The following is a 26,525-nucleotide window of genomic DNA, read 5'->3' as shown; positions in this document are numbered from 1 at the left end:
TGCTGTTTTTTTCAACAGGATGGATATGTTTAAATCCATGTTAAGGATGCGTTCCTGTCACATATCACACATGTGCACTTCAATAAGCCGACAGAAAGAATGGTAATGTGTTTACATGCTGGACGAAATCGGTGTAAGGGGCAAAAATCTAGCTGTGCGATCGGTTTATGCTTAAGCCTTTGACCTGGTCCTTAGGGTAGACTGGGTACAGTTGGTACACTTTTTGCTTTTTCCGTGACCACACCAAAACTAGGGACTGAAAAGAAGTGATTTTTCATATGACATTTCCTTTACTTGTCTACTAAAATATTAATAATTATTAACATCCATATGTATGTTATATTTGCCAAAATTAGCTCTTAAACACAAGAAGCAGGTACAGTTGAGTACAGTTGAGAATGCTGTAAAGCTGCCTAACTAATTCACTGCAAATGTAAAATATCTTTAAAAATGAGAATTCAACAGTTTTTATTTTCATTCAGTATTTTATCTGATTGTTTAGTTAAAAGTAGTTCATTTGAAAAACACTGTACAGTAATGGCAAACAGCGATACAATATTTAATTTCAGTCCATCATTTTAATATTAACAGTTGAAAAGTTGAGTAAAAGTAATAAACATTGAACAACTGCAAACAGCAATAATAAAACAGATGAAATCTATTAACTTGTGATCTTACATTGTGCAACTAAACTGCATGTGCCGCAATAGGATTCTATAGTGCGGGTACATTTGGTACATTGTGTCTCAACTGTACCCCGCTGACCACCTTGAACATTTCTCTAGATTTTACGATGACCTTGCATGACACAAAGTCATGCGGTATGTCAGTGTTTAGAGCACAGATTAAGGTTTATGAAAATGTAAGTTAATACACATGTGCGAAGCAAATATCACAGATCAGACTTGTTGCGTACGCAAGTTAATTATGGTGTTTCAACTGTACCAACTGTACCTGGTCTACCCTACTCCGATAAAGGAAAACAAGTTAACGTGTTTACATGAACGTGACCCACCCCCTCCCCGGACCCCCTGCAAATTTATACATAGACTTTTGTCAGTCAAAAACTTTAATACACATTTCTGGGTCCATTTGGTGAAAAAATAATATTATATTATGTTTTTTTTTTTAATACAGATTGCTGACTAGTAAAGGACCTGATTGAGACCACAATGATTCCTATTTTGAAGCTCGTGCTGGCTTTGGCAACAGTTTTGGGGGTTGTAGTCAGAGGTGGGTAGTAACGAACTACATTTACTTCGTTACATTTACTTGAGTAGTTTTTTGGAAAATTTGTACTTTTTAGAGTAGATTTAAATGTGGGTACTTTTACTTTAACTTGAGTGCATTTATAATGAAAAATCTGTACTTTAATATAGCTGATAAACAGATTCTTATAACCCAATTAGCTGACGATACTACACTCTTATTAACAAATTACTTACAGATCCCTATCGCTCTTGATCTTATTAAAGTATTCTCTAAAGCTTTCGGTTTATGTTTGAATTTAGATAAATGTGAACTCCTTCCTTTAAAGTCTTGTTCTGCTTTCCTGCATAGTATTCCGGTTAATACTGAAGTGTGTTATTTGGGTGTGATCATTTGTAAAGATGTTAATATGAGAGGAAAGTTAAACTTTGATCCAGTAATTACTAAAGTTAAGAAAAAATTTAACTCCTGGCTCCAAAGGGTCTTTACGAGGAAGGGCTCTCCTCGCTAAAGCTGAAGGTGTTTCTCGATTGAACTATCCTGCTCTTTCCTTGTATGAAGACAAGTCAATTTGTGTGAAGGTTGATAGAATGCTCTTTGACTTTTTGTGGAACACAACCATGTTCCACTAGGTGGGTGGGAGGGTGGTGACAAAATCTAGCGCAATGTGGGACCAGGGTCTTGAAGGGACAGACAGCGGTTGGAGTAACCCATCTGGGGGTCGGTTGGAAGTCTTACCAGTGGCACAAATCGAGCAAGCCAAAACAAAACAGCGAATGTCACGAGCCATAGCAGGCCACCAGAATCGCCGCTTGACCAAAAAACTGGTGCGATTAACCCCTGGATGACAAGCCACGTTGGAACAATGCCCCCACTGGATAACATTGGACCTTAACCTCTCCGGCACAAATAATCGATTCGGTGGGCACCCGGGCGGAGAAGTTACCCCTTCTAAGGCCGTCTTGACCTTCGATTCGACCTCCCATGTCAGAGTGGAGACCACTAATGTCTCAGGTAGAATATACTCGGGAGTAGACGGGCGTTCGGAAGGATCAAAAATATGAGACAAAGAATCGGGTTTGATGTTTTTAGAACCTGGGCGGTACGAGAGAGAAAAATCAAATTGTCCGAAAAAAAGTGCCCACCGAGCCTGCCTGGAGTTTAGTCTTTTGGCAGATCTGATATATTCTAAGTTCTTGTGATCAGTCCAAACGATAAAAGGTACCCCCGAACCTTCCAACCAATGACGCCATTCTTCCAACGCTAACTTGACTGCCAGCAACTCTCTGTTACCGGTGTCATAATTACGCTCGGCTGGAGATAAACGATGGGAAAAAAACGCGCAGGGATACATCTTATCGTCTGTGGGTGAACGCTGGGATAGAACTGCACCTACCCCCACCTCTGACCAGAGATGGGCACTCGAGTTAGAGACTCGGACTCGAGTCGCACTCGAGTCGCATTTTAACAGACTTCAGACTCGGACTCGACCTGAAATGACTTCAGACTTGACTCCACTCGGCACAAAAGACTCAGAAAATTTTAAAAACGACTCAAGTCTTTTAACCTGAACTACTGATATAATAAAGAATTCGTGTTGTGTTTAAATGGTTTTATAATATCTGCGTCACATATATTTCCTTACGTGTCGTGGTAGATTGGACTCTTGTCATACACTTTGATTACGTATGTCCGTGCGCATAAACTCAGAAATGTCATAATTAGAGTCCCATGCAACATGACGGGAACCACCATGCCATATGTTCTGTCGTTTGGGTTATTATCACGTCAGATCAGCTAGACGCACAGAATGTGGGAAAACAATTAAAGACACCGGAACAACATCATCAATTTTTTTGAGACATCGCATCCACAAAGGTTAGTCACATTAACTCATACAGCTAGCTATTATACTGTGGTGAAGCTGCATGGCTCTTTTTAATTGCCAGCCTGTTAAAATATGAACAAAAAAATCTAGACTTTAAACCTAGCACTACGTTTTATCAATCTTTTCGTATTATATGCAGCTTTTCTCTTTCTTAATGTGTGTCCATAAGAGAGAGAGATAGAAAGAGATGTTAATCCATTTATTACTTAAAGCTCATATTTTAATGTATCACAATCAGCATGTGTAGAGTTTTCAATTGACATTCTTAAACATTCCGAAGTTTAATATTTTCTGATAATGACTGTTGTCAATAACAACGAAGCTGTATAACAAACTGCTGTATAACAAACCGTGACTCACTGGCGCCATCTTTTGTCCGTTTAGTGACTGTATTAAAAATGACTACTTGTGTTGCCAGGACGACTGTTTTGTACATTGTAATGGATTATGAAGTAACAAACTGGATGTACATTATCCCTTACATCATAGGACCTTAATTTCAAATAAAACAGATTACAGAAAGATCATTATTTTGTCTATATAATACAACTAGGATAAAAAATAGGATTTGATTATGAGAATTTTTTTTTTTTTTTTTTAATGACTCGAGACTCGACTCGGACTCGTGACAAAAGACTCCAGACTTGACTCAGACTCCAGTGATAAAGACTTCAGACTTGACTCGGACTCCAGCTTAAAGACTTCAGACTTGACTCGGACTCCAGATAAAAGACTCGTGAACATCTCTGCCTCTGACGCATCGACCTCCACCACAAACTGACGTGAAGGATCAGGGGCTATGAGAATGGGAGCCGAAACGAAGCAACTTTTCAGTTTGGTGAATGCAGCCTCAGCTGCATCGGACCACCTGAACGTTGTTCTAGGGGAGGTCAAGGTGGTCAGAGGCACGGCTAGTTGGCTGAAATTGTGAATGAACCACCGGTAGAAATTGGCAAACCCCAGAAACCTATGTAGGGCCTTACGGGAATCTGGACTTGGCCAATCCACCACAGCCTTAACCTTGTCAGGATCCATGCGTACTCCCTCAGACAAGACGAGGTACCCTAGGAAAGAAACAGACTGTGCATGAAAATCGCATTTCTCCGCCTTGACAAAAAGCCCATTCTCTAGCAGTCGTTGAAGCACTTGTCTGACGTGTTGAACATGTTCCTGGAGAGATGAGGGAAAAAAAATCAATATGTCATCCAGGTAGACATATATGAACTGGTCAACCATATCTCTCAACACGTCATTAACGAGTGCCTGGAAGACCGCCGGGGAGTTGGACAGCCCGAAGGGCATGACCAAGTATTCAAAGTGCCCCTTGGGGGTGTTAAAGGCAGTCTTCCACTCATCCCCCTTCCTGATGCGAACCAACTGATAAGCGTTCCGTAAATCCAATTTTGTGAAAATGGATGTTCCTTGCAACCTCTCGAAAGCTGAAGACATCAACGGCAGAGGATAAGTATTCTTTACCGTGATGTTATTCAGCCCTCGGTAATCAATGCAAGGTCACAAAGAACCATCCTTCTTTCCTATAAAAAAGAACCCCACCCCCGCTGGAGAAGAGGAAGGGCGGATAAACTTCGCTGCTAGAGAATCAGAAATATATTTCTCCATGGCCTCCCTCTCAGGAACCAAAAGAGAGTACAACTTGCCTTTAGGTGGAGACTTACCGGGCACTAAACCTATAGCACAGTCATAGGGACGATGCGGAGGAAGAGAAGCAGCACGGGACTTACTAAACACTTCCTTCAGATCCAGGTACTCTGCGGGCACGTTTGACAAATCCGCTGCCTTTGCCTGCAACACAGAAACAGACTCAGACGGACAAGCAGACATAAGACAGGACTCGTGACATTGAGTGCTCCATTCAGAGATGGAGTGCTGCCGCCAGTCCACCTTGGGGTTGTGTTGAGTGAGCCAGGGGTGCCCGAGTACAATGGGTGCTAAGGGAGAGTCCATGAGCAGAAATTGAATGGATTCCGTGTGGTTGCCGGATGTAATCAAGGTTGTGAAACTGGTAGTGAGTGAGATGTTGGGAAGACTCTGACCATTGAGTGCGTTGACTGAAATCTGACTGGTGAGTGGAGTGATGGGCAGGTGATTTTTCTGTGCAAAGTGAATGTCCATAAAGTTACTTTAAGCTCCCGAGTCCAGTAGTGCTTGACAGGTGAGAGTGTGGGTGGCCCATCTCAGTCTTACTGGAAGGAGAAAGGATGGTGAGGACTTCTCAGCGGAGATCCCACCTGATAGTAGCCTCTTCATTACTATCGGGCTCGATCTTTTACCGGGCACGAATGCAGAAAATGACCCGCTCCTCCACAGTAAATACACAGTCCCTGGGATCTCCGCCTCTCTCTCTCCTCCCGGGAAAGCCGAGCTCTCCCTACCTGCATGGGTTCAGAATCGGAGGTGGGACCGACCGTGTCTCCAGCGCTGGTCGACCGACCCTTCGCGCCTCTAGGTCCGTGGTCTGGACGAGAGAAACGTTCCACACGGCTGAGGCGAGCGTCAACTCGCAGGGCGAGGTCGATAAGCCCATTAAGACTCTGAGGCAGATCCAAGATGTAAATTTCCTTCTGGACACGGTCGGCCAACCCATGCAGGAAGACGTCCCACTGCGCCTCCTTGTTCCATCTGCACTCCGCCGCAAGAGTCCGGAACTCAATGGAGTACTCAGCCACAGTACGATTCCCTTGCTTAAGTTCCGTAAGCTGTCGAGCCGCATCCTTGCCAGCGACCGCACGGTCGAAGACCCTCTTCATTTCGGCGGCGAGTGCCTGGAACGAGGTACAGCATGGATCCTGGTTCTCCCACACCGCCGTTCCCCACAACGCTGCCTGCCCCGTGAGAAGCGTGAGCACGAACGCCACCTTTGACTCCTCCCTTTCGAAGGTTCGGGGCTGAAGAGAGAAATGCATGGAACATCTTGTAAGAAAAGCTCTGCAGAAATAAGGCTCACCAGCATAAAACTGTGGGACTGGTAGGCGTGGCTCCAGCTGGTCTCCCCGTTCCAGTGGTGTGGGGGGAACGGGCGGTGTGGGCGGCGCAGTGGGATTGCAAAGCTGTTGTAGTTGCTGGGAGAGCTCGGACACCTGCGTCACCAGTGCTTGCACAGCGCGTCCAGTAGAAGAAATGCTCTCCTGCTGCTGGTCCATCCGAGCGATGCTGTGATTGATGAACTCCGTCCCGAACTTGCTGCATCCATGATGGTCAGATTGTTCTGTCACGGGAAATAAAGGCAGATGCAAGTGCAAGTTATAACTTCTCATTTATTGAGTTTCACACACAAATGGTTGGTCAGAAGACACGTAGCAGACAGCAGGAGAGCGGTGACGCAGGGACTTCAATGGGCCACCAGGAACAGGTGAGTGAAGATCGTGGTGGAAGTCCGTGTGAGTGAAGATCGTGGTGGAAGTCCGTGTGAGTGAAGATCACCATGAAGAATCCGACGAGGAACAGAAGACAGGAACACAACACCACGAAGAACTCCAATCCAGCGGAAGAACACACAAGGAGAACAGGGAACAACACAGAGGACTCCAAACAACGATCTGACAAACATGAGACGAAAGACAGGGCATTAAATAGGCTAGTTGATGACATACAGCTGCCGCTGATCATTGACAATCAGCGGCGACGCCCACATGAAACAATTAACGTGACGAAACACACACATACACAAACACCAGAATGAGACAGCGGATCACCAACCGTGACAATCTTATTGTAAAATATTACCAAAAAATATCTTCTGATTTAAGACAGAACAAGATCAGGTCAGATCATCATTCCCTAAATACTTAAAATGTGGAGATCAAATATAACACCTATAGTGAATTTGTTTTGAGGTCTGGTAAAACATGATGCATTATGTATGCACGATTAATCAAAAGAACACGATCTTATTCCTAAATAACAAAGATTCAGTTATGTCTATTAAACCTTTGAAATTACGATCACACCGGAATATTTAAACCTGCTTTTGCATTGCCGCTGAAAGCAGTGGTCATGTAAGCTTTATGTTTTAAACAGCTTCACAATTGATACTTCTGTGTTGCAAACATTAAACAATAACGCAAGTATTGCAATAACAATTTATAGTCTGAATATACACTGATTTCAGCAAAAAATGACCTTTGAAACTAATGTAATTACACTGTTCTGCCATTAGGTGGTGACCAGTGACTGTTAAAATGTATTTGATGTATCAGAATCATTAATTCAAGAAATTCGTTTAAAAACACTGGACGAAATATGTCTTTGTTATGATTATCACCTGTCCCTGTCACGCCCCGGACTACATCTCCCACGATCCTCTCTGCCAGCCACATGTTCTCTCTTCGTTAATCACCACACCCAGCTGCAGCTCATTACACGGACTATAAAAGACTCATACACACATCACCTCACCGCGAGGTCTTGTTTTCCCGAGTGTTACATTTCCAAGCGTTTATCCTATTTCCCTGTTTCTCTGTTCCGGTTCCTGTTCCCTATCCCTGTCTGGTTCTCCTGTTCTGTGATTGATAGCTGCCTGTCTTTTGACCACTGCCTGTACTTTGACTACGATCCTGCCTGTCTCTGATGTTCCTGTTCGCCCCGTTTGACAAGCACGCTCAACATTTAATTAAGCCTTGCATGTGGATCTTACTCTCACTCCCTTATCGTTACAGTCTTTTTTTGTCACATACCGCAAACATCTCCTCACTATGCGCTAGCTGCGTGTCCCCTGAACACACTGTAAAAAAACGCGGTCTCTGTAGTCGCCACAAGCTCCGAAAACTGCAATAAAAACAAACTGGTGCAGCCTGGACCACTTAACATATTAAATATGCTCCAGCCAATAACCGACAAGCAGCGTCAATACGCAAGCTACTTACATTTTAAATGCGCGTTCATGACTGTTTCAGGAAGCACGAAGGGGAGGGGGAGGAGGAGGAGGAGGAGGAGGGAGGGTCTAGCTAGCCTCTGTTTTGTTTGACAACACTTCGAACGTCAACAGGAAGTTACTCCGCTCAGAATCGCTTAGAGCGCCTTTAATTTCAAACGATTTTGTAATGAATTCGTTTAAATTAATACATTTTTTATTAGGCTAATTTATAACATTTTACACATTTCTAAATAGACTGATTTATAACATTATTAGTTGTTTAATCTTTTGTTTTAAATTAATGTTTAATTTAATGTTTTCGTCCATGATATTGGATAATATGTTGGTTTTTGATGAATCATTCAGTGGGGTTTGACCTGTAACGGGATGCAGTTAGACAAACAAGGTTATTAATATAGAAAACATCCAAGCGCCCCATTCCAAGCCATTTCTAAGATATGACCTGCATTTTGATTAATATTATTGAATATTATTAAATTGTAAAAAAAATGAAATATCCATTTTTGTATAAAGAATTCCAGGCGCAGTTCACTCTCAGCCAATAAGATTCCACGTAGCATTTTTATGGATCAGTCGTCTCTTCTGATTGGTTGATAACTTTTGACAATGATTAATCCAGAAGCAAATTGCAAGGACACAGTTTGAGCGCATGTGCAATATCTGAGCGAGAGGAGAGGCAGTTCATAAGAGAGCACTGTATATTTGAGAGCGCGCGTCCAGTTTTGTGCAAGAGCAAATGAAATCCGCGCGCGAACAGACAGATTTGTGCTCGCGCATTGATGTGCTCTCAGGTCAGAATAATGTGCTCTCGACATTAGACAGTAAAATAACGCCATACATCCCCCATTTATGCCTTTTTATGATGTACAAGGAAGAAAAAAAAAGTTTTTTTTTTCTTTTTTCTTTACTGTTTTTGTGTTTGTTTATAATTCTCTTATTGTTGTTAATTCTTTGAATTGTAACTTTTGCCTTTGTCAATAAAAAAAGTTCGATTTTACCTATAAATGTTTATATATAGTATTTTTCTATACTACTGTAATAGTTATACAAGTTAGATTTGGCACATTATTATGGTCAAAACGACATTGTACTTCAACAAAAATACTTTACAGCTCCCTTTATCTGTCCATTCAAATGTTTCAAATTCAAAGACACAATATACAATATGGTGCGATAAACCTAAATAAACTAACGTTAAACAAAGGCCGCAGCTTGCACAATCTTCTCCTCCTTGATTGTCATGTAAGATGACGCCGAAGTGCGTTCCAAAAAAATAATTTTTTTGACCCCTACACCCTTCATCCCTTCGAAGCTCTCACTCCGGAGGGTAAACCCTTTGAAGGGATTAGTGCATGAGCCCTTCCGAATGGAACGCAGGTAAATTGGTTCGCGAATCAGTTTGAATGAATTGTTCAGTTCCTGCACGCACTGAATCGTCCGAAGTGGCTTCACTCGAAGCGTTGGATGAAGTGGCAGTGGATCTCCAGTCAATTAAAAGCAAACCTGTAAGTGCATCCTATTGCTTGCCAGCGATGAAGATCTTTATTAGTTGAACTGCGCATGCTGTCTGTGAACAATTCCACAGGTATCGATTTCATTTGATTTCAATTCATACAGACAATAGCATTTACCAAACAGATTATTACGCCACGATTACAAAGTATGTAGCTTTTCTGTATTGTTTTTAAGGACATGTATCTTAATTTATACATTAAATAAGCTCTTATTGTTCAGAGATTATGAAATGAACACCCGTGGTTGCGCAGTGGCGGCGCCGGTGACCTGTTCGTCTTGAAAATGAACGCCTTTGCGTTGACACATTTAACATACTCGGTTACTAACGTAACCTCGGTTCCCTGAGATACGGAACGAGTACTGCGTATGGGGAAAGGTCTCCTTTTTCCCCATTACTGAAGCCTTTTTCAATAACGCAGCGTAACTGCATCGTCATTGGTTCACTCATAGACAAGTTGTTGAACCAATGACGGCGCGGCATAGCTGCGCGACCTATGGCGACAGAGCGCGCGAATATTCCCGCCGAAATGGGCGGGGTTTAGGGCTATATAAGCGGGCGTTTCGCCATAGGATTTCAGGTCATTCGACTGAAGCGACGACACTGAAGCCGCAGCCTCATGGCACGGCATGTAACGCAGTACTCGTTCCGTATCTCAGGGAACCGAGGTTACGTTAGTAACCGAGTACGTTCCCTTTTGATACTTCACTCGTACTGCGTATGGGGAACGATTTCAACCGCGCCGCGCCACGGCAGGGAACGACTGGACTTGTCTTGGGCACCGTGAGGGAACCAGAGGACAAGTGAGAAGGCCGGAGCTGTCGAACCCTCGTTACACTACAAAAAGGGAGTTAACTCCCAGAGTGGCATGAAGCGGAGCTCGATAGAGGCCGCTGGATCATACTGACAGGACCCGAGCTTGTAAGATCGGGACGTCCAAATGATAAAATCTGACAAAAGTAGACGGCGAGGACCAGCCGGCCGCCTCACAGATGTCTTTAATCGAAACTCCACTAGACCAGGCCCAAGAGAAAGCCATTCCTCTAGTAGAGTGAGCTCTAACTCCTATGGGGCAGTCGAGGCCCATAGAGGAGTAACAAAGAGCAATAGCGTCGACTATCCAACGCGAAAGATGTTGCTTTGAGACCGAAGACCCCTTGGTGCGGCCACCAAAGCAGATAAAGAGCTGATCAGATTGCCGAAAAGGCTGTGATCGATCGCCTAGAACCTCTCAAGAAACCTCTCAAGAGGTGCAGAGCCCAGAGTTCTGGCTGGGGATGCCAAATCATCCTGTTCGCCTGAGAGAGGAGGTCCCGTCTCAGGGGGATCGGCCACGGAGCTTTTGTGGAAAGCCTGAACAGCTCTGAGGACCAAACTTGGCTCCTCCAGAGCGGGGCCACCAGGAGGACTCTGTGCTTGTCTTCCCTGATTCGTCTGATGACCTGTGGGATCAGAGCGATTGGGGGAAAAGCGTAAAGGAGGGTGCTGGGCCAGACATGGGCCAGCGCATCTACCTCCTTCGAGAAATAAATTGGGCAGTGAGAGTTGCCTTCTGAAGCGAAGAGGTCTACCTCTGCCTTCCCGAAGAACTCCCAGATCATGAGAACCGTCTGGGGGTGGAGCATCCACTCGTCTGAGGGGACATTGCTCCGAGATAGCATGTCTGCTTCCAAGTTTGTTCTCCCGGGTATGTGAGTCGACCTGAGCGACTGAAACCTCGGTGATGCCCATTCCAGAAGACGCTTCGCCAGAGCGCATAAGCGGCTGGACGAAAGACCGCCCCGGTGATTTATGTATGACACCACTGTCATGCTGTCCGACTGGACTAAGACGTGGCGCCCTGTCAGGTGTGCCTGGAACGCATGAAGGGCTCGAATCACTGCCAACATCTCGAGGCAGTTGATGTGCAGATGGCATTCCTCGTGAGAGCACGAGCCGAAGGCCGGTCTGCCCTCGCAAAGAGCGCCCCAACCTGTGTTGGATGCATCCGTTGAGAGCACCGTCCTTCTGGACACCGCCTGTAGGGGTACACCTTGGCTGAACCATACAGGGTTCATCCAGGGTTACAGAGCTGCCAAACAGGCCTGATTGACCCTGAGACGCAGGCGGCCGTGCCGCCAGGCGTGAGGAGGGACCCGGAACTTCAACCAGTACTGCAGAGGCCGCATCCGAAGAAGGCCGAGCTGCAGAACCGGGGAGGCGGAAGCCATCAGCCCTAGCATCCTCTGGAAAAACTTCAGAGGGAAATAGGCTCTGTTCCTGACCGATGCCGCGAGCTGCTGAATGGCCAGAGCGCGCTCTGGAGAGACTACAGCCGTCATACGGACTGAGTCGAAAACCGCACCCAGGAACGTTATACGCTGGCTGGGGAGCAGTGAGCTCTTGGCAAAGTTGACCCTGAGACCCAGGCACTCCAAGTGGCTGAGTAACACGGATCTGTGATGCTCCAGCTCGGCTCGTGACTGGGCTAGGATGAGCCAGTCGTCGAGGTAATTGAGAACCCGGATTCCCATCTGTCTCAGTGGGGAAAGCGCCGCGTTCATGCACTTGGTAAAAGTGCGAGGAGCTAGGGACAGTCCGAATGGAAGGACCGTATATTGGTAAGCCACACCCTCGAACGCGAATCTCAAGAATCGCCTGTGATGGGGGGCTATCTGGATGTGAAAGTATGCATCTTTCAGGTCCAGCGAGTAGAACCAGTCCCCGGGGCAAACCTGCGCTAGGATCTGCTTCAGCGTTAGCATCTTGAACTTCCGTCTCATGAGGGAGAGGTTCAAGAGCCTGAGATCTAAGATGGGTCTGAGACCGCCATCTTTTTTGGGAACTAGAAAATAACGGCTGTAGAACCCCGAATTGCTCTCTGAGGGGGAGACTATTTCTATAGCTCCTTTCCTCAGAAGAGACGTGACTTCGGCTCGGAGGACATGAATGTCGTTCGTGTTGACTGAAGTCTGAAGCACCCCGCTGAAGCGCGGGGGCCTTCGGGCGAACTGAAGTGAGTAGCCTCGACTTATGGTTCCCAGAACCCAGCTTGACACTCCGGGGATGGCCCGCCAGGCCTCGGCCTGCGTGACAAGGGGCTGAATGGTATCGGGTGACGGGCCGCCAATCGGGGGCCCGTGCACCGGAGAGAGTGGAAGAGGAATAGTGTTCGCCATAAGAATAGCGTTTTGCATGGACGCAGCACTGGGCCCAGTTAGCACAACACTGAACATATCTCCCACACCCGGAGCTGAACGAGGCGGAGGGGGGGTGGAACGAAAGAGCTTTTGGGGTGGTCCGGCCGTGGCGAGACTTTGCCCCATCCTCTTCCTTCCTGAAACATCAGGAGGGCTTAGGAGGCGTCGGGTCCAGCATAATCTTAGGCCAGGGTCCCTGACGTTGCCTCGGGAAGGAGGAGCGCTTACGATGGCGCTGTTCCTTGGGTGGTGCTGCCTGAGAGGTAGAGGGGGCTGGTTTGTTCTGCTGACTTGGGGCGGCTGGAAGCAGACGTGCAGCTAGAGCGTTTAGGCAGGAAGTGTCGCATAGCCTGAGACGACCTTTGTGCTGCAATAAAACGCTCCGTAAAGCCCTCTACAGCTGGCCCGAATAGACCAGAAGGAGAGACCGGGGCATCCAAAAAGGCCGTTTTGCACTCAAGCACGACCAGGCTGGCCATGGATCGTCCAATGGCCTGAGCTGTGGCCTTTGTGGCACGCAGGGCTAAGTCAGTGGCGCTGCGGAGGTCACGGAAGGCAGGTGCATCGACGCCGGACTCATCCAGAGAACGGAGGAGCTTTGCTTGAAACACCTGGAGAATAGCCATGGCGTGCAGCGCTGAGGCAGCCTGGCCCGAGGACGTATATGCTCTGCCAGCCAGGGCAGAAGTGGTCCTGCAGGGCTTGGATGGAAGGGCCCTCTTAGTTTTCCAACCCACAGCCGTGGGGGGAAAGAGGTGAGCCACCACCGCTTCTTCCAGGGGCGGTAGATGCTCGTAACCCTTCTCTTCAGAGCCATCCACAGAGGTGAGAGCTGAATAATGCGTAGTACATAGGCGGGCAGAATACGGGGCGTGCCACGACTTCGTCAGCTCGTTGTGAACGGTGAGGCGCATTGACGAGGGGCCTGGCGGGAACCCGGCAGGAACCACTCATCGAGCCTGCTCCGTGATGGCTCCTCTGGCGGAGCCCATTCGAGGTCTAAAACCTCTACTGCTTTCGAGAGGATGCGGAAGAGCTCGGCATCCATACCCGGCTTGCAGTCAATGGGCTCCAGCAAGGGAAGGTGGGCGGGGTCAGAATCACCGGCCCAACCTTCGGTTTCAGAGGCCGCAAGAGACATGACGTCATCAAGCGGCTCGTCCTCAGAACCGCCAAAAGAGATGAGGTCGCTCGCATCTGCCGAGGGACGCAACTCAGAGCGGGAGAACAGGACGGGGGACTGCTCTCTCGGGGGAGAGGGTGAGGCACGCGGGGAAGCCAGCGTGACGTCATCCAACTCCGTGCGCTGGGCCGCTTTGCCCCACCGTCTCTTCCTAGCCGGCTCGCGGGAGGAAGAAGACGGGAGGGCACGAGCGGCAAGATCGCCTTCACTGAAGAAGGCGATCCGCGAGCGCAGAGAGGCGAGACTCATGTTCTCACAATGAGAACACGAGGTCCCGGTGAGCGCGGCCTCTGCATGGGGTCTGCCCAGGCAGCCGACGCACTCACCGTGACTGTCGTCGTCATGCAGAGGGGCTCTGCATGTGCCACACGAGTGGCGCGGCATTTGTAACAACGCCGCCGCCGTGAAAACGGCGTTTGAGGGGCTCTTTTAGAGCGGCGAGGGCCGCTAGAGCGGTGAAAACCGCTGTTGGAAAGCTCTTTTAGAGCGGCAATAAACCGCGGGAAAATTGCTCTTTTAGGCGTGCCGGATGGCGGCAGGAGACGGGCTGGCAGGCGGCCGGAAGCGGGAAGCGGGCGGCTCGAGACGGCGCTCGAGGCGGCAGCTCAGCAGTCCGCTGCGGGAGCCTCTTCGACGGCGGCGAGAGCTTCTTTTCAGGCGAGCTTCTTTCCAGGCGAGCTTCTTCCAGGCGGCGAAGGCTTCAGCCGGAGATCAGCGAGGAGCGATGTGAAGTCGTCGCTGAAGGAGAGAGAACTGAAATTCTATGGCGAAACGCCCGCTTATATAGCCCTAAACCCCGCCCATTTCGGTGGGAATATTCGCGCGCTCTGTCGCCATAGGTCGCGCAGCTATGGCGTGCCGTCATTGGTTCAACAACTTGTCTATGAGTGAACCAATGACGATGCAGTTACGCTGCGTTATTGAAAAAGGCTTCAGTAACGGGGAAAAAGGAGACCTTTCCCCATACGCAGTACGAGTGAAGTATCGAAAGGGAAACCAGTTTACACGCGCCTGCAGAAATATGCATTTGATTACATTTTGGAGAACAGACGGAAGAAGATCTGTCAATGTGCATTTGATCATTGTTTGTGTTCAGATGTTCAGCGGTTATGAGCGTGAGCACATGTAAAGAGTTTTCTCTCTTCTTTCAAATGTAGCTAAGTTGTTTTTATACAAAGTAAAGGACGTGTAGTGATATGCGGGTTACAGATGCCAGAAATGATGCTTGTCTCTGCTGTGTTTGTAGCAAAGATATCTAATTATGATAATAATTTAAATATCTATCTAAATAATAATGGTGCATCTAAACATGCTATTGTATTGTTTATATATATATATATATATATATATATATATATATATATATATATATATATATATATATATATATATATATATATATATATATATATATATATATGTGTGTGTGTGTGTGTGTGTATGTATATATATTATTACATTCACTTTTACTTTGAGTAAATATTTCTATAAGTACATGTACTTTTACTTGAGTACAGTTTTTGGATACTCTACCCACCTCTCTCTGTGTGTGTGTGTGTGTGTGTGTGTGTGTGTGTGTGTGTGTGTGTGTGTGTGTGTGTGTGTGTGTGCTCTAAACTAAAGACATTACCTACCTATTCTCTTAAATCAATCGTCAATGTCTGTTTTATCCATCCATTAAACATACAGTTTTGTTCTATGCACACATGAACTAAAGGATCAGTACCTGATAAATTACTGTGTGAATGTTTGCATGTCACCACTGTGTTTCCTGACAGGACAGAATTGGATATGTGATGGCAATTTTGAGAGGAATCAGCTTCAAAACGCTGCCCAGAACGCACTAAACACTATTGGTTCTACTCGCACACTGACTGCTTCTAATAAGCTAGCAGACCGGGGCCAGCATGTCTTCAACAACAACCTCCTTAAGTTCCACCGCAGTGTTCTGGAGGACCTGCTGAATGAAGTGGGGGCCTCTGAGCAGCTGAATAACCTGATGGAGGGCCTGAAGCCCCTCAGTGAAGATCAACAAAATGCAGTTAGCACAACAATGGTGGCCCACTTCAGGTCAGTGTGTGTGTGCTCAGGTGAGATGAGTGCTATAGTGTGTAGAAACTTTAGTGTGTAAGTGTATTAGGTCTGGACGATAAAGCGATAAAAATAATTATCATGATAAAAAATTAAGGTTTAATGTCACAGCTCTCACAGACCATATTTAGTACATTGCTCTGTCACAATCCATAGTGTGAACACTGTTATGTGTGCGGTGTAGTAGAATTCAAATATCACGAAAGACCATATCTTGTGCTGTTCTGTATTATATACGGACTGGAGTAAGCATGTTTCAGTTTTTATGGACATAGCATTGACTGCATCTAATTTTCTGAATTGTAACCCCACTTCAGAACTTTAGCCATTACCCTGTGTGATGTGTCTGAAGGTGCAGGGTTGTTAGAAATGTCTTTCTTGGTGTTATACTTTCTACAGAAAAATTAGGATTTATAGTGGAACCAGGCCTGATTCAAATGGATCCTTGGAAGGGTCAAGCCGTGACTGATTGGCTCGTTCTGTCATGTACCAGGGACATCAGTGGTTTCTCAGTTTTGCTCATATCCATAGGGACTTTAGTTCCCTTTCGTGGGAACTATCGACGCTACGTCAGTGACGTGATGGGAATCCTCTGCATTTTTGTGTTCGTGAAGCACTATTGTATCCAACCAATGAGAGAACGTGACGTCAGAGGCGGGCGACGTCGCGGACCGGAACGTATAAAGCATGCCCGGAAACAAAGAACGCTAGCTTCTGTTGTCCTCAGTAAGCGCTATTTGTATCTTGTCTGTCTTATTTACTGTTGTTTGTCTACCATCTCGCCAAAAAGTGATCTCTTCGTCTGAGGACAAGAGTTTCCAGAAAGTGAATAAGGCACATACACAAAAAATATATATATATATAATGACGGAAAGCCAGCGTTTCACTAAGTGTGCGCCTCCCTGTCCGCGATTCATCGTGGCAGGGGACACACACGACATGTGTGTGAAATGCCTGGGAGTTGAGCACGCACAGGCAGCTCTCGAGGGGGCTGTCTGTGTGCACTGCGAGCAGCTCACTCTCAGGACGCTGCGCTCACGCCGGGCACTCTTTGAGGAGGGCGCCGCGGCGAGTGTTCCCCGCGGGTCTGGTCCTGCTGCTGCCGAGGCACAGCGAAGACTGCACTCGTGGGGTTCACAAATGGATCTAGCAGAGGGGGGAGAGACGGGCTCTGCCTTATCGCTCCCCTTACCTGCTAGATCTAGTGTCTTTTCTTTGGTGGTGGAAGCACGCGCTGCGGTTTCTTCCCCTCAAAGGGAGGCACCGGCACTGAACATATCTTCCTCCGATGAGGTTGATGTTGAAGGTGTCGAGGGTGGTGATGAGGGACCGTCATCCTCATCTCCAGCCCATGAGGAGCTTATGGAGGTAGTGACCCGGGCAGTAGAGAAACTGAATATAAGCTGGCCCGTGGAGGAAAGCGTTCCTAAAATTAAAAGCAAGTTAGATGAACGCTTCCTCCCAGCTAGGTCACTACCCCAGCGTCGGGGACTGCCGTTCTTTCATGGCCTCCACACCGAGGTGTCGAGGTCGTGAAATATACCCGTGCAGTACCGTGTCTTCAGCCCACAGACATCAATGTATAGCAACATCACTGGGCTGAAGCAACATGGTTATGGGGCGATGCCTCGGGTTGAGGAGACGCTTGCGAGCTATCTCTCGCCTGAGTCGGCATCGTCCCTGAAATCCCCGACGTTGCCCACCAGACCTCTAAAGCAAACATCGAATCTGGTGGGCAAGGCTTATTCGGCAGCGGGTCAGGCTGCGGCATGTCTGCACACAATGTCCATACTGCAGGCATACCAAGCTGATCTGCTGGGGGGAAATTGACGAGAGTGGGGAGGTTTCATTTGAGGCCATTCATGAGCTGAGGAAAGCCACAGATTTAGCTCTCCGTGCCACCAAGGAGACGGCCAAGTCAGTAGGCCGCTCTATGGCAGCCCTGGTGGCCACGGAGAGACATCTGTGGCTCAATCTGGCTGATATCAAGGATAAGGACAAACATATCCTTATGGATGCGCCGCTTTCCTCCGAGGGCCTGTTCGGTGACGCAGTTAACACTGTCGTCGACAGGTTCGAGGAGGCGAAAAAACAGAAAGCGGCGTTCCAGAGATTCCTCCCCCGAAAATCTCATCCCCCTGAGGCTGCTGGGCGGGGGCAGCCTCAGCCGACAGCCGGCTCCTCGGGACACAGGTCCCAGCAAAAGGCTAGTGTGGCCGCCCGTGCTCCCCCGCGGAAAGCTTGGGGACCGGAGCGTGCTGCACAGCCGAAGCTTCCCAAAAGAAATCCTGACGCTCATGGGCCAGGGTTTCTGAGGGCAGCCCCCTCCGAAGGGGTTCGACGATTAATTTCTATCGTTCCCCATCGGTGCCCTCAAGGGACTGTTCTGCCAACCCTGCCACCAAGTGTGCGACAGGGCGTAGCAGTCCCTGTCGATCCTCCGAGGAGGGTCGGCCAGCACGTGATTCGCTTATCTGCCGGTGCGCCGCGTCAGATAAACGAGCCAAGTGCTCAAAAAACACCAGAGACCAGTCTCGAGAGGCTGGTTCCCTTAGTAGAATTTTTGGAGGAAAGGAAATGTCTTCCAAATATTTCGAAATGGGTGCTGCTCATGGTAGAACAGGGCTACAGAATTCAGTTCGGTTCTCGTCCGCCCAGGTTCAGTGGAGTGATTCACACAGTGGTAGCTCCAGAGCAGTCTCTGGTAATGGAACAAGAAGTTGCAACGCTTTTGCAAAAAGGGGCTATAGAACGGGTTCCCTCTCCCAGCAAAATGTCGGGCTTTTACAGCCGCTACTTCATTGTTCCAAAGAAGGATGGAGGGTTGCGTCCGATTCTCGATTTACGTATTCTAAATCGATCTGTAAAGAGGTTGAAGTTCAAGATGCTTACACTCAAACAGATTATTCCACAGATCAGATCCAAGGACTGGTTTGTGGCGATAGATCTGAAGGACGCATATTTTCACATATCCATCCATCCTTCTCACAGGAAGTTCCTCAGGTTTGCTTTCGGGGGCGAAGCATACCAATACAAGGTTCTTCCCTTCGGCCTATCATTATCACCCCACATGTTCACGAAGTGCGTGGATGCAGCCTTGGCTCCTCTGAGACTCCAGGGCATCCGCGTGCTGAACTATATCGACGATTGGTTGATTTTAGCTCAAACAGAACGTCTGGCAGCTCAACATCGAGATGTTGTGCTGTCGCACATGAAGAGGCTTGGGCTGAGGCTCAATGCCAAGAAAAGTGTGCTGGTTCCGAGTCAGGTTGCCAACTATCTCGGGGTAATCTGGGATTCGATCACGATGCGGGCGCAATTGTCTCCCGCTCGTGTGACTTCCATTCTCGGGGCTGTGAATGGGGTGAAGTTAGGCCGGTCACTCACTGTAAAACAGTTTCAGAGACTGTTGGGTCTGATGGCAGCTGCGTCCAACGTTATCACTTTTGGCCTTCTGCACATGAGACCCTTACAGTGGTGGCTCAGGACCAAGGGGTTTTCTCCGAGGGGAAATCCTTTTTGGATGATCAAAGTCACGCGGCGATGCCTTCGTGCTCTGGTCATGTGGAAAAAGCCTTGGTTCCTGTCCCAGGGACCCGTGTTGGGAACTTCATGTCGTCGCGTAATGCTTACGACAGATGCGTCCCTCACGGGCTGGGGAGCGATCATGAGTGGTCGCTCAGCTCAAGGTCTTTGGGAGGTACACCAGGTCTCCTGGCACATAAATCGGCTGGAGATGCTGGCAGTGTTTCAGGCCCTGAAGCACTTCCTCCCCGACCTGAGGGGCCACCATGTGTTGGTTCAGACAGACAACACTACGGTGATCTCTTACATAAATCACCAAGGGGGATTGCGGTCTCGTCCACTATGCAAATTAGTCAGTCGCATCCTCCTGTGGACCCAAGGGAAATTACTCTCACTGAGGGCGGCGTATATTCCGGGGTATTTGAATATGGGGGCGGACGCTCTTTCGAGGCAGAGCGCGAGTCCGGGGGAATGGAAGCTTCATTCCGAGGTAGTGGAGCTTATATGGAAAACATTCGGTCGAGCGGAGGTCGATCTCTTTGCCACAGAGGAGTCAACTCAATGCCCTCTGTGGTACTCTCTGAGGCATCCAGCTCCTCTGGGGTTGGATGCCATGATACAGACGTGGCCAAGGCGGCGCCTGTATGCTTTTCTCCCAGTCTCTCTGCTTCCGGGAGTTCTGGACAAAGTCCGTCAGGAAGGGGTGGACTTAACATTGGTGGCTCCTTTCTGGCCAACGAGAATATGGTTTGCGGACCTAGTATCGCTTCTTTACGGCTCTCCTCTGGAGCTTCCAGTCAGGCAGGATCTCCTGTCCCAAGCGGGCGGCATGATCTTACATCCCCGTCCAGGAATGTGGAAACTGTGGGCCTGGCCTCTGAGGGGGCAAGGCTCATAGAATCTGGTCTCCCAACCGAGGTTGTGGAGACCATCCTTCAGTCCAGGGCTCCATCTACAAGGAAGCTTTATATGTATAAGTGGAAGGTGTTCTCTACATGGTGTAGTCATCATAGGTTGGACCCAGTCCATTCTTCTGTCAGCTGTGTGCTTCAATTCCTTCAAGAAAAATTTTCAGAAGGTTTAACTCATTCCACGCTAAAAGTGTATGTTGCTGCTATTTCAGCCTATCATGTTCCTATGGGTGGTGTCTCGGTAGGTCGAGACCCCTTAGTCATTCGCTTCCTTCGTGGCGCACTCAGGCTGAGGCCTTCAGTACGCCCAAAATCTCCGACCTGGGATTTAGCCATTGTGTTACAGGGGTTGGCTGAGGCGCCCTTTGAACCTTTGGAAGATGTGTCAGATAAAATGCTTACATTGAAAACTGTGTTTTTACTGGCCATTTCATCTTTGAAAAGGATAGGGGACCTTCAAGCTCTTTCGGTTTTACCATCATGTTTAGAGTTTGCACCAGGCATGGTTAAGGCCTTTCTACATACAAGGCCTGGTTACATTCCTAAGGTCCCCACTAGGGTCCCAGGTCCTATCGTCTTGGAGGCTTTTTATCCCCCTCCTTTCATTAATCCGGATCAGGAGAGACTTAATCTGCTGTGCCCTGTGAGGGCATTGGATGCATATGTTCACAGAGCTGCCCTGTGGAGAAAATCAGACCAACTGTTTGTATGTTATGGGTCCCCGAGTCGAGGGGGCCCAGCGTCCAAGCAGAGGATGAGTAAATGGGTGGTTGAGGCCATCGCATTGGCTTATAAAGCCCTAGGGCACCCGTGCCCCTTGGATGTCAGGGCACACTCAACGAGAGGTATGGCTGCTTCAAAAGCTCATATGTCAGGGGTTTCCTTGGCTGATATTTGTGGTGCTGCTGGATAGTCATCCCAGCACACCTTCATCAGATTTTATAATCTTAATGTGAGTAGAACTCCGGGTGCTTTGGTTTTACAAGACAGTAGCCAGGCACTCGGAGACACGGCGTAGTTGCGATAGCGTTCCCATCACGTCACTGACGTAGCGTTGATAGTTCCCATGAAAGGGAACGTCTTGGGTTACGAGTGTAACCCTTGTTCCCTGAGTAAGGGAACGAGACGCTACGTCACGTTGCCGTACCTCCAGCATGCCTGGAGCGCTTACTTCAGACATATCACAGAAGCTAGCGTTCTTTGTTTCCGGGCATGCTTTATACGTTCCGGTCCGCGACGTCGCCCGCCTCTGACGTCACGTTCTCTCATTGGTTGGATACAATAGTGCTTCACGAACACAAAAATGCAGAGGATTCCCATCACGTCACTGACGTAGCGTCTCGTTCCCTTACTCAGGGAACAAGGGTTACACTCGTAACCCAAGACGTTCTGTGGATGCTCTTCTTTCTGCACTCACCAAGGGAGGAAGAGTAAAGTTCTTCTGGACCCATGAAGCTCAGGCTGCCTTTTCTGAGCTCAAGTGCCGATTCATATCTGTCCCTATCCTAACTTTCCCAGAACCTGACAAACCATTGTTGGTTAAGTTTCAGAAGAATCTGGAATACATCCAACAGGCCAAATGATTTTAAAGTCCACTGCATCTGCGCTGAATCTCGCTGCATGATAGCCTGGTAATACCAGACTCTGCTACTTCACTTTGCTTCGTAGACAGAGTCTGGAATGGCATAATAGAGAAGTGTTTTCTCTCTCGCTAGGGGGCGCTTGTCTGAAGTTTAAAATCATTGGTTACCCGTAAGCCAATCAGATACGTTTAGTTATGACGTATGTTATGCGCCTGTACAGCCGCATCGAAGCATATACATCATGCATCGAACTCAACTCGCTAACTAACGGTAACAATTGATGAATTAAAACTTTTCCCAAAACCAGTCGGGAGTAGGGCCACAACATCACCTCCATTTAAAATGTTTATCAAACACTCTTCTTGTTCTGGCTTCAGTTTGAAAAAGAGTTGAATGTTCTCCATAACAGAGCGAATTGCATCCCGTGTCTCATTTCCCATTTCCGCGGTCGTTTCGGTTTTCGATTTCTCTAACCTACAATGTAAAACTCGGTGCTTAGCATCTACGTCACGGCTCTTTGTTCGTTGATTGGCCCGGCTGTTTCCAGACCGGTGGCAAACAGAAAGCTCTGACGCTGTATCAGACTGAGTACAGAAGCGAAATGAAATTGAGCGGAAGTAGGAAGTCTGACGTAGTCAGGCTAGCTGCATGATGCAATGCTACAAAACTTAGACTTGTGATTAGAATCTAAAACAGCTGTCTTCATAATGCTCTATGTACACCAGGGATGGGCAACTTCGATAGTGACGAGGGCCAACATTTTTTCTCCTTGATACCAGGGGGCCAGATTACTAATCCACACTCACACCTTTTACACCGTCCTACTCAATTTACTTTTTACTAAGGGAAATGCAAATGATTTGATCCATTTGTCTTTTCCCAATCTCCAAGTACTATACAGTAGGCTACTATACTGTACTGTATATATTATAAACAGATCCATTAATGAGCAGCCATTCAATATTCATTGCTAGTTTACACACACCCCTCCAGCCTAATCAGTCAGTTTTTCTTATTTTTAGTCCACAGAAGTTCGTAAATTTAATCTCCAGCCAATCCCTTCTTCATCAACAATAATAATAATTCAGTAATACAATAAAACATTGGTTCTAAATTGCTTTCCAAACAACCTGTCTCACACAGACAAGCTCATCAATTACCCATTCAACCATCTAGCCACAGCAGTGATTTATTTATTTATTTATATTTAAATATATATCACTTCACTGCTGCAGTGATTGCAGTGCTTTCTCCCCTCGTCAAAAATAATCTTTAGATGTGTTTTTTTTTGGTGTGTTTGTCTCTGTAGTCCGAAGGACGGTTATGTGGATTATAATGCAGCTGTGTATGGAGCGTACGTGGAGGAGCTCCGAAAGGCACTTGTGGCATACCTCAAGGGTTGTACATCTAACAACCAAGGTGACAAATACAAACTCCATGAAAAGCGTTCGCGGGTGCAGTTCATCGCCGATGAGATGGTGAACCGTAATGTGTTTGTGGACCCAATGGCCTGCGATCACTGGCTGAAGAAGGACCAAAACAAACATGCAAAACAGTTCTATGAGATCAGAGCTGCATTGAAGAATATGATCCAGAACATCCTGAAGGACTTCAAAGAAGTGTCTAAAAAGATCAAAGGCTTTCGTGAGAGAAACAGCTGTAACAGGTTAGACAGCTGACTCCTGGATTACATTCATGTACAAACAATAAATATAGTTGTTAATGCACAAAAATCAATCAATAAATAAGCCATAAAAGTGAATAATTGACAGACCCAAGAGACCTTCTGATGAGTTCAGTAGAGCTCCTCTTAGTCCATTAAATCATATAGTGGATGACCTTCAAAGTAAAGCACATTTTCTCATATAACTCTTGTTCTCTTTTCAACAGCTAGAGACATCAAGAGATCTATCTTCTGACCCGGAGAAATCACTGGGAGGAGCTCTTCTTTCTGAAATCAATAAGCAATGCTTTGGTTTTACCCACATTCACTTTTAAATCACATGAGCTAATAATAATAATAATAATAATAATAATAATAATAATTTAAACTCTCTTTAGGCCAGATCATTGCCTTGTTTAATTAAACTCAACAGGGCTCTATCATCTCAAAACTCAAGTATTTGTCAAGAGACCGTACAAAGCCGTGGGACTCTTTTTATAGTTAAATAGGAATAGTTGACCCAAAAATGAGAATCTGTTAATACTTTACTCACTCTCAGACCATTCAAGATTTACAAACCCCATTTCCACAGAAGAGGGACATTAGAGAAATTACAATACACAAAAGAAAAGATTGTTGATGTATGTTTGTAATGTATGATGTGTTTTCTTTGTGCGTTTTGTGTGCTGAAGCCAAAGACAAATTTAAACTCACAGAACTAAACTGTGATTTCTTAATTCTGCCACATCTTTATTTATAACTTTTTTCAAATTTAAAATGTGCTTATAATGCTTTATAATCCTTAATATGCTAAATACCATTAAATTGTTCAATGGAAATGGGTTTTTTGTACTTTTTGTCAGTTAAATAAAGGTTCAAAATGAACAAATCACAGATTCTTGTTTAAAGGCACAATATATTTCAATATATACAATAAGGTTTCACCACTAGAGGTCGCATTTTCAAATCAATAACAAAGGTGAAGCTTGATGACGCTATGAAGGAGAGTGGAATGATGGGGGATGTTGTTTTCACCACAAAGAGAAGCAGAAACTGAGGATAGTTCAGATTTTACATCATTGATAGATGACAATGACAAGGGATGAGCCATTATTTAAAATTGGAATTTCTCTGGATTTACAAATTGGGAACTTTCGGGATAAGTACACAACTGCATGAAATATCCCCAAATATCACAACTTTTCTGGAAATGGGGTTTGCAGAATAAGTTTTGTTTGAAGCATTGAAGCATTTCTTGTGAAGGATCTAAGGATTCTCAATAGCCTACTTGATTTATACCATTTATCATTTAATCATTATTATTATTATTCATTTATGTCATTTTATGTTTTTATATTTTATCATACTTATTTCCTTTCTATTGTTGTTTAATCTTATGATTGTGTGGTTTGAAGGGATGTTTGTCTTCATGAGAAAGAGAAAAGAGAATGTCTCCATTTCAAGGTTTTTAACATCACTGAACGATGCTGTGAAGAAGTAATTTTTCAATTTTTTTTCCTTGGTATAATAACACTTGTTGGATTTGTGCTGGTCAGATGAAGTCTGAGCATTAAAACATACACAACTAAGATTATTCAATAAAGTCTGCTCTTTTATCATCACTTTGTCTCCTGTTCTTTGTGCAATTCATTATGCTGAAGTAAAATTGAACATTTTACCTCTTGATATATAAGCAAGAAAAAATTAATACTAAATGACTTTTTAATATCTGTGTGTGAGCCCTGTAATGAACATTTATGTAATTTATGTAAGTGCATTATATAAAAAATAAACAATTTCTGCCTAATGTATTTACAAAGACAAATAGACTCATTTGTCCAGTCAGCATTATTTATTCTGGATCAGAACATGAGCTGAAGGCACAATGTATTTTTCGTTAGCATGACAATTAATGCATATTTAAGGTCACACATTTGGAATGCATTCTGATCACTGATACAGAAACACAAAATAAAATCCTTTCCTGGCAGAACATGGGTCAGCTATACTAGAAAATAAAATAAACACTATATCAAGATTTGGCTGTAACATATCTTAGATATATGGCATTACAGTATATCTAAAACATGTCTTTCAACTTAATCAAGAACCACAGGCACAAATGATAGTTTTGACAGTCAGACCTGTCTGTAAATTCAAGACAGTTACTCTCCCATAATCACACATGATGTGCGGTGAAGGCAAAATACACATTATTTACTATGACTGAGGTACTTCTAACCTCTAAAAGTGTTGCATACTACAAGTTAAGACACTCTCGTTCTCTGATCTGCTGTGAAATACAAGCTGCCAGAGTATTAAAATACATTTGAAAAATTAACATTCAGTTTTTACAATGTCTGTTACATGTCAGTCTGCAGTAAAGGCCCGTTCACACCAACAATGATATATATCATATGATATATGAACTATAAAGATAATAAAGATATACTTTTTAAAAATCGTTCAAAATATAAAATAATAGCATAGAGTCCACAATAACGATAATGACTAGCAAACAGTGTAACATAAAATGACCTCAGGTATCCAGTGCTAGTTTTGACAACATTGTCTTGCTTTCTTTGAAGTTGAAGTGAAAAAGGCGTTGTTTTTATTCCACCATATTGACTTTGTCAACTAAATTCACTGTTAGATTAGATCGATTACACTAGCTATTCACTCAAACATAGCATACCGAGGCCATCTGCTGGTTAAAGTTGTGTAAATGCACATGTACACGCTTTGAAACCGCAGCACAAGTGTTTAGAATAAACAGACCGTTATCGTTCGTTCCTGTGGACGCAAATATAGTTATCGTTCTTGGTGCAAACAGGCCTTTTAACTCTAGAAACTGTGTCACCTTGATCTCAAAGATATTAAATATGC

General features: G+C 45.8%; 1 protein-coding gene across 1 annotated transcript; it reads left to right on the top strand.

The window, feature by feature from the left end:
- Positions 1 to 1,152: 1,152 nt before the first annotated feature.
- LOC137029369 (uncharacterized) lies at positions 1,153 to 25,248 on the top strand. The gene is made up of 4 exons (XM_067398958.1): positions 1,153 to 1,233; positions 15,645 to 15,936; positions 23,286 to 23,642; positions 23,867 to 25,248. Exons 1-4 carry the CDS (start codon positions 1,173 to 1,175, stop codon positions 23,868 to 23,870), a joined length of 714 nt encoding a protein of 237 aa, XP_067255059.1. The 5' UTR covers positions 1,153 to 1,172; the 3' UTR covers positions 23,871 to 25,248.
- Positions 25,249 to 26,525: the final 1,277 nt, after the last annotated feature.

Source organism: Chanodichthys erythropterus, chromosome 10, assembly GCF_024489055.1.
Source record: "Chanodichthys erythropterus isolate Z2021 chromosome 10, ASM2448905v1, whole genome shotgun sequence".
Lineage (NCBI taxonomy): Eukaryota > Metazoa > Chordata > Actinopteri > Cypriniformes > Xenocyprididae > Chanodichthys > Chanodichthys erythropterus.
This window is presented reverse-complemented; position numbering and strand designations above follow the sequence as displayed.

Excerpts from the sequence above, each read along its gene's own strand:
- LOC137029369 (XM_067398958.1), top strand. The coding sequence starts at position 1,173 with ATGATTCCTATTTTGAAGCTCGTGCTGGCTTTGGCAACAGTTTTGGGG. Across the intron at positions 1,234-15,644 it reads TTTGGGGGTTGTAGTCAGAG|GACAGAATTGGATATGTGAT; the intron begins GTGGGTAGTAAC and ends GTTTCCTGACAG. Across the intron at positions 15,937-23,285 it reads ACAATGGTGGCCCACTTCAG|TCCGAAGGACGGTTATGTGG; the intron begins GTCAGTGTGTGT and ends TTGTCTCTGTAG.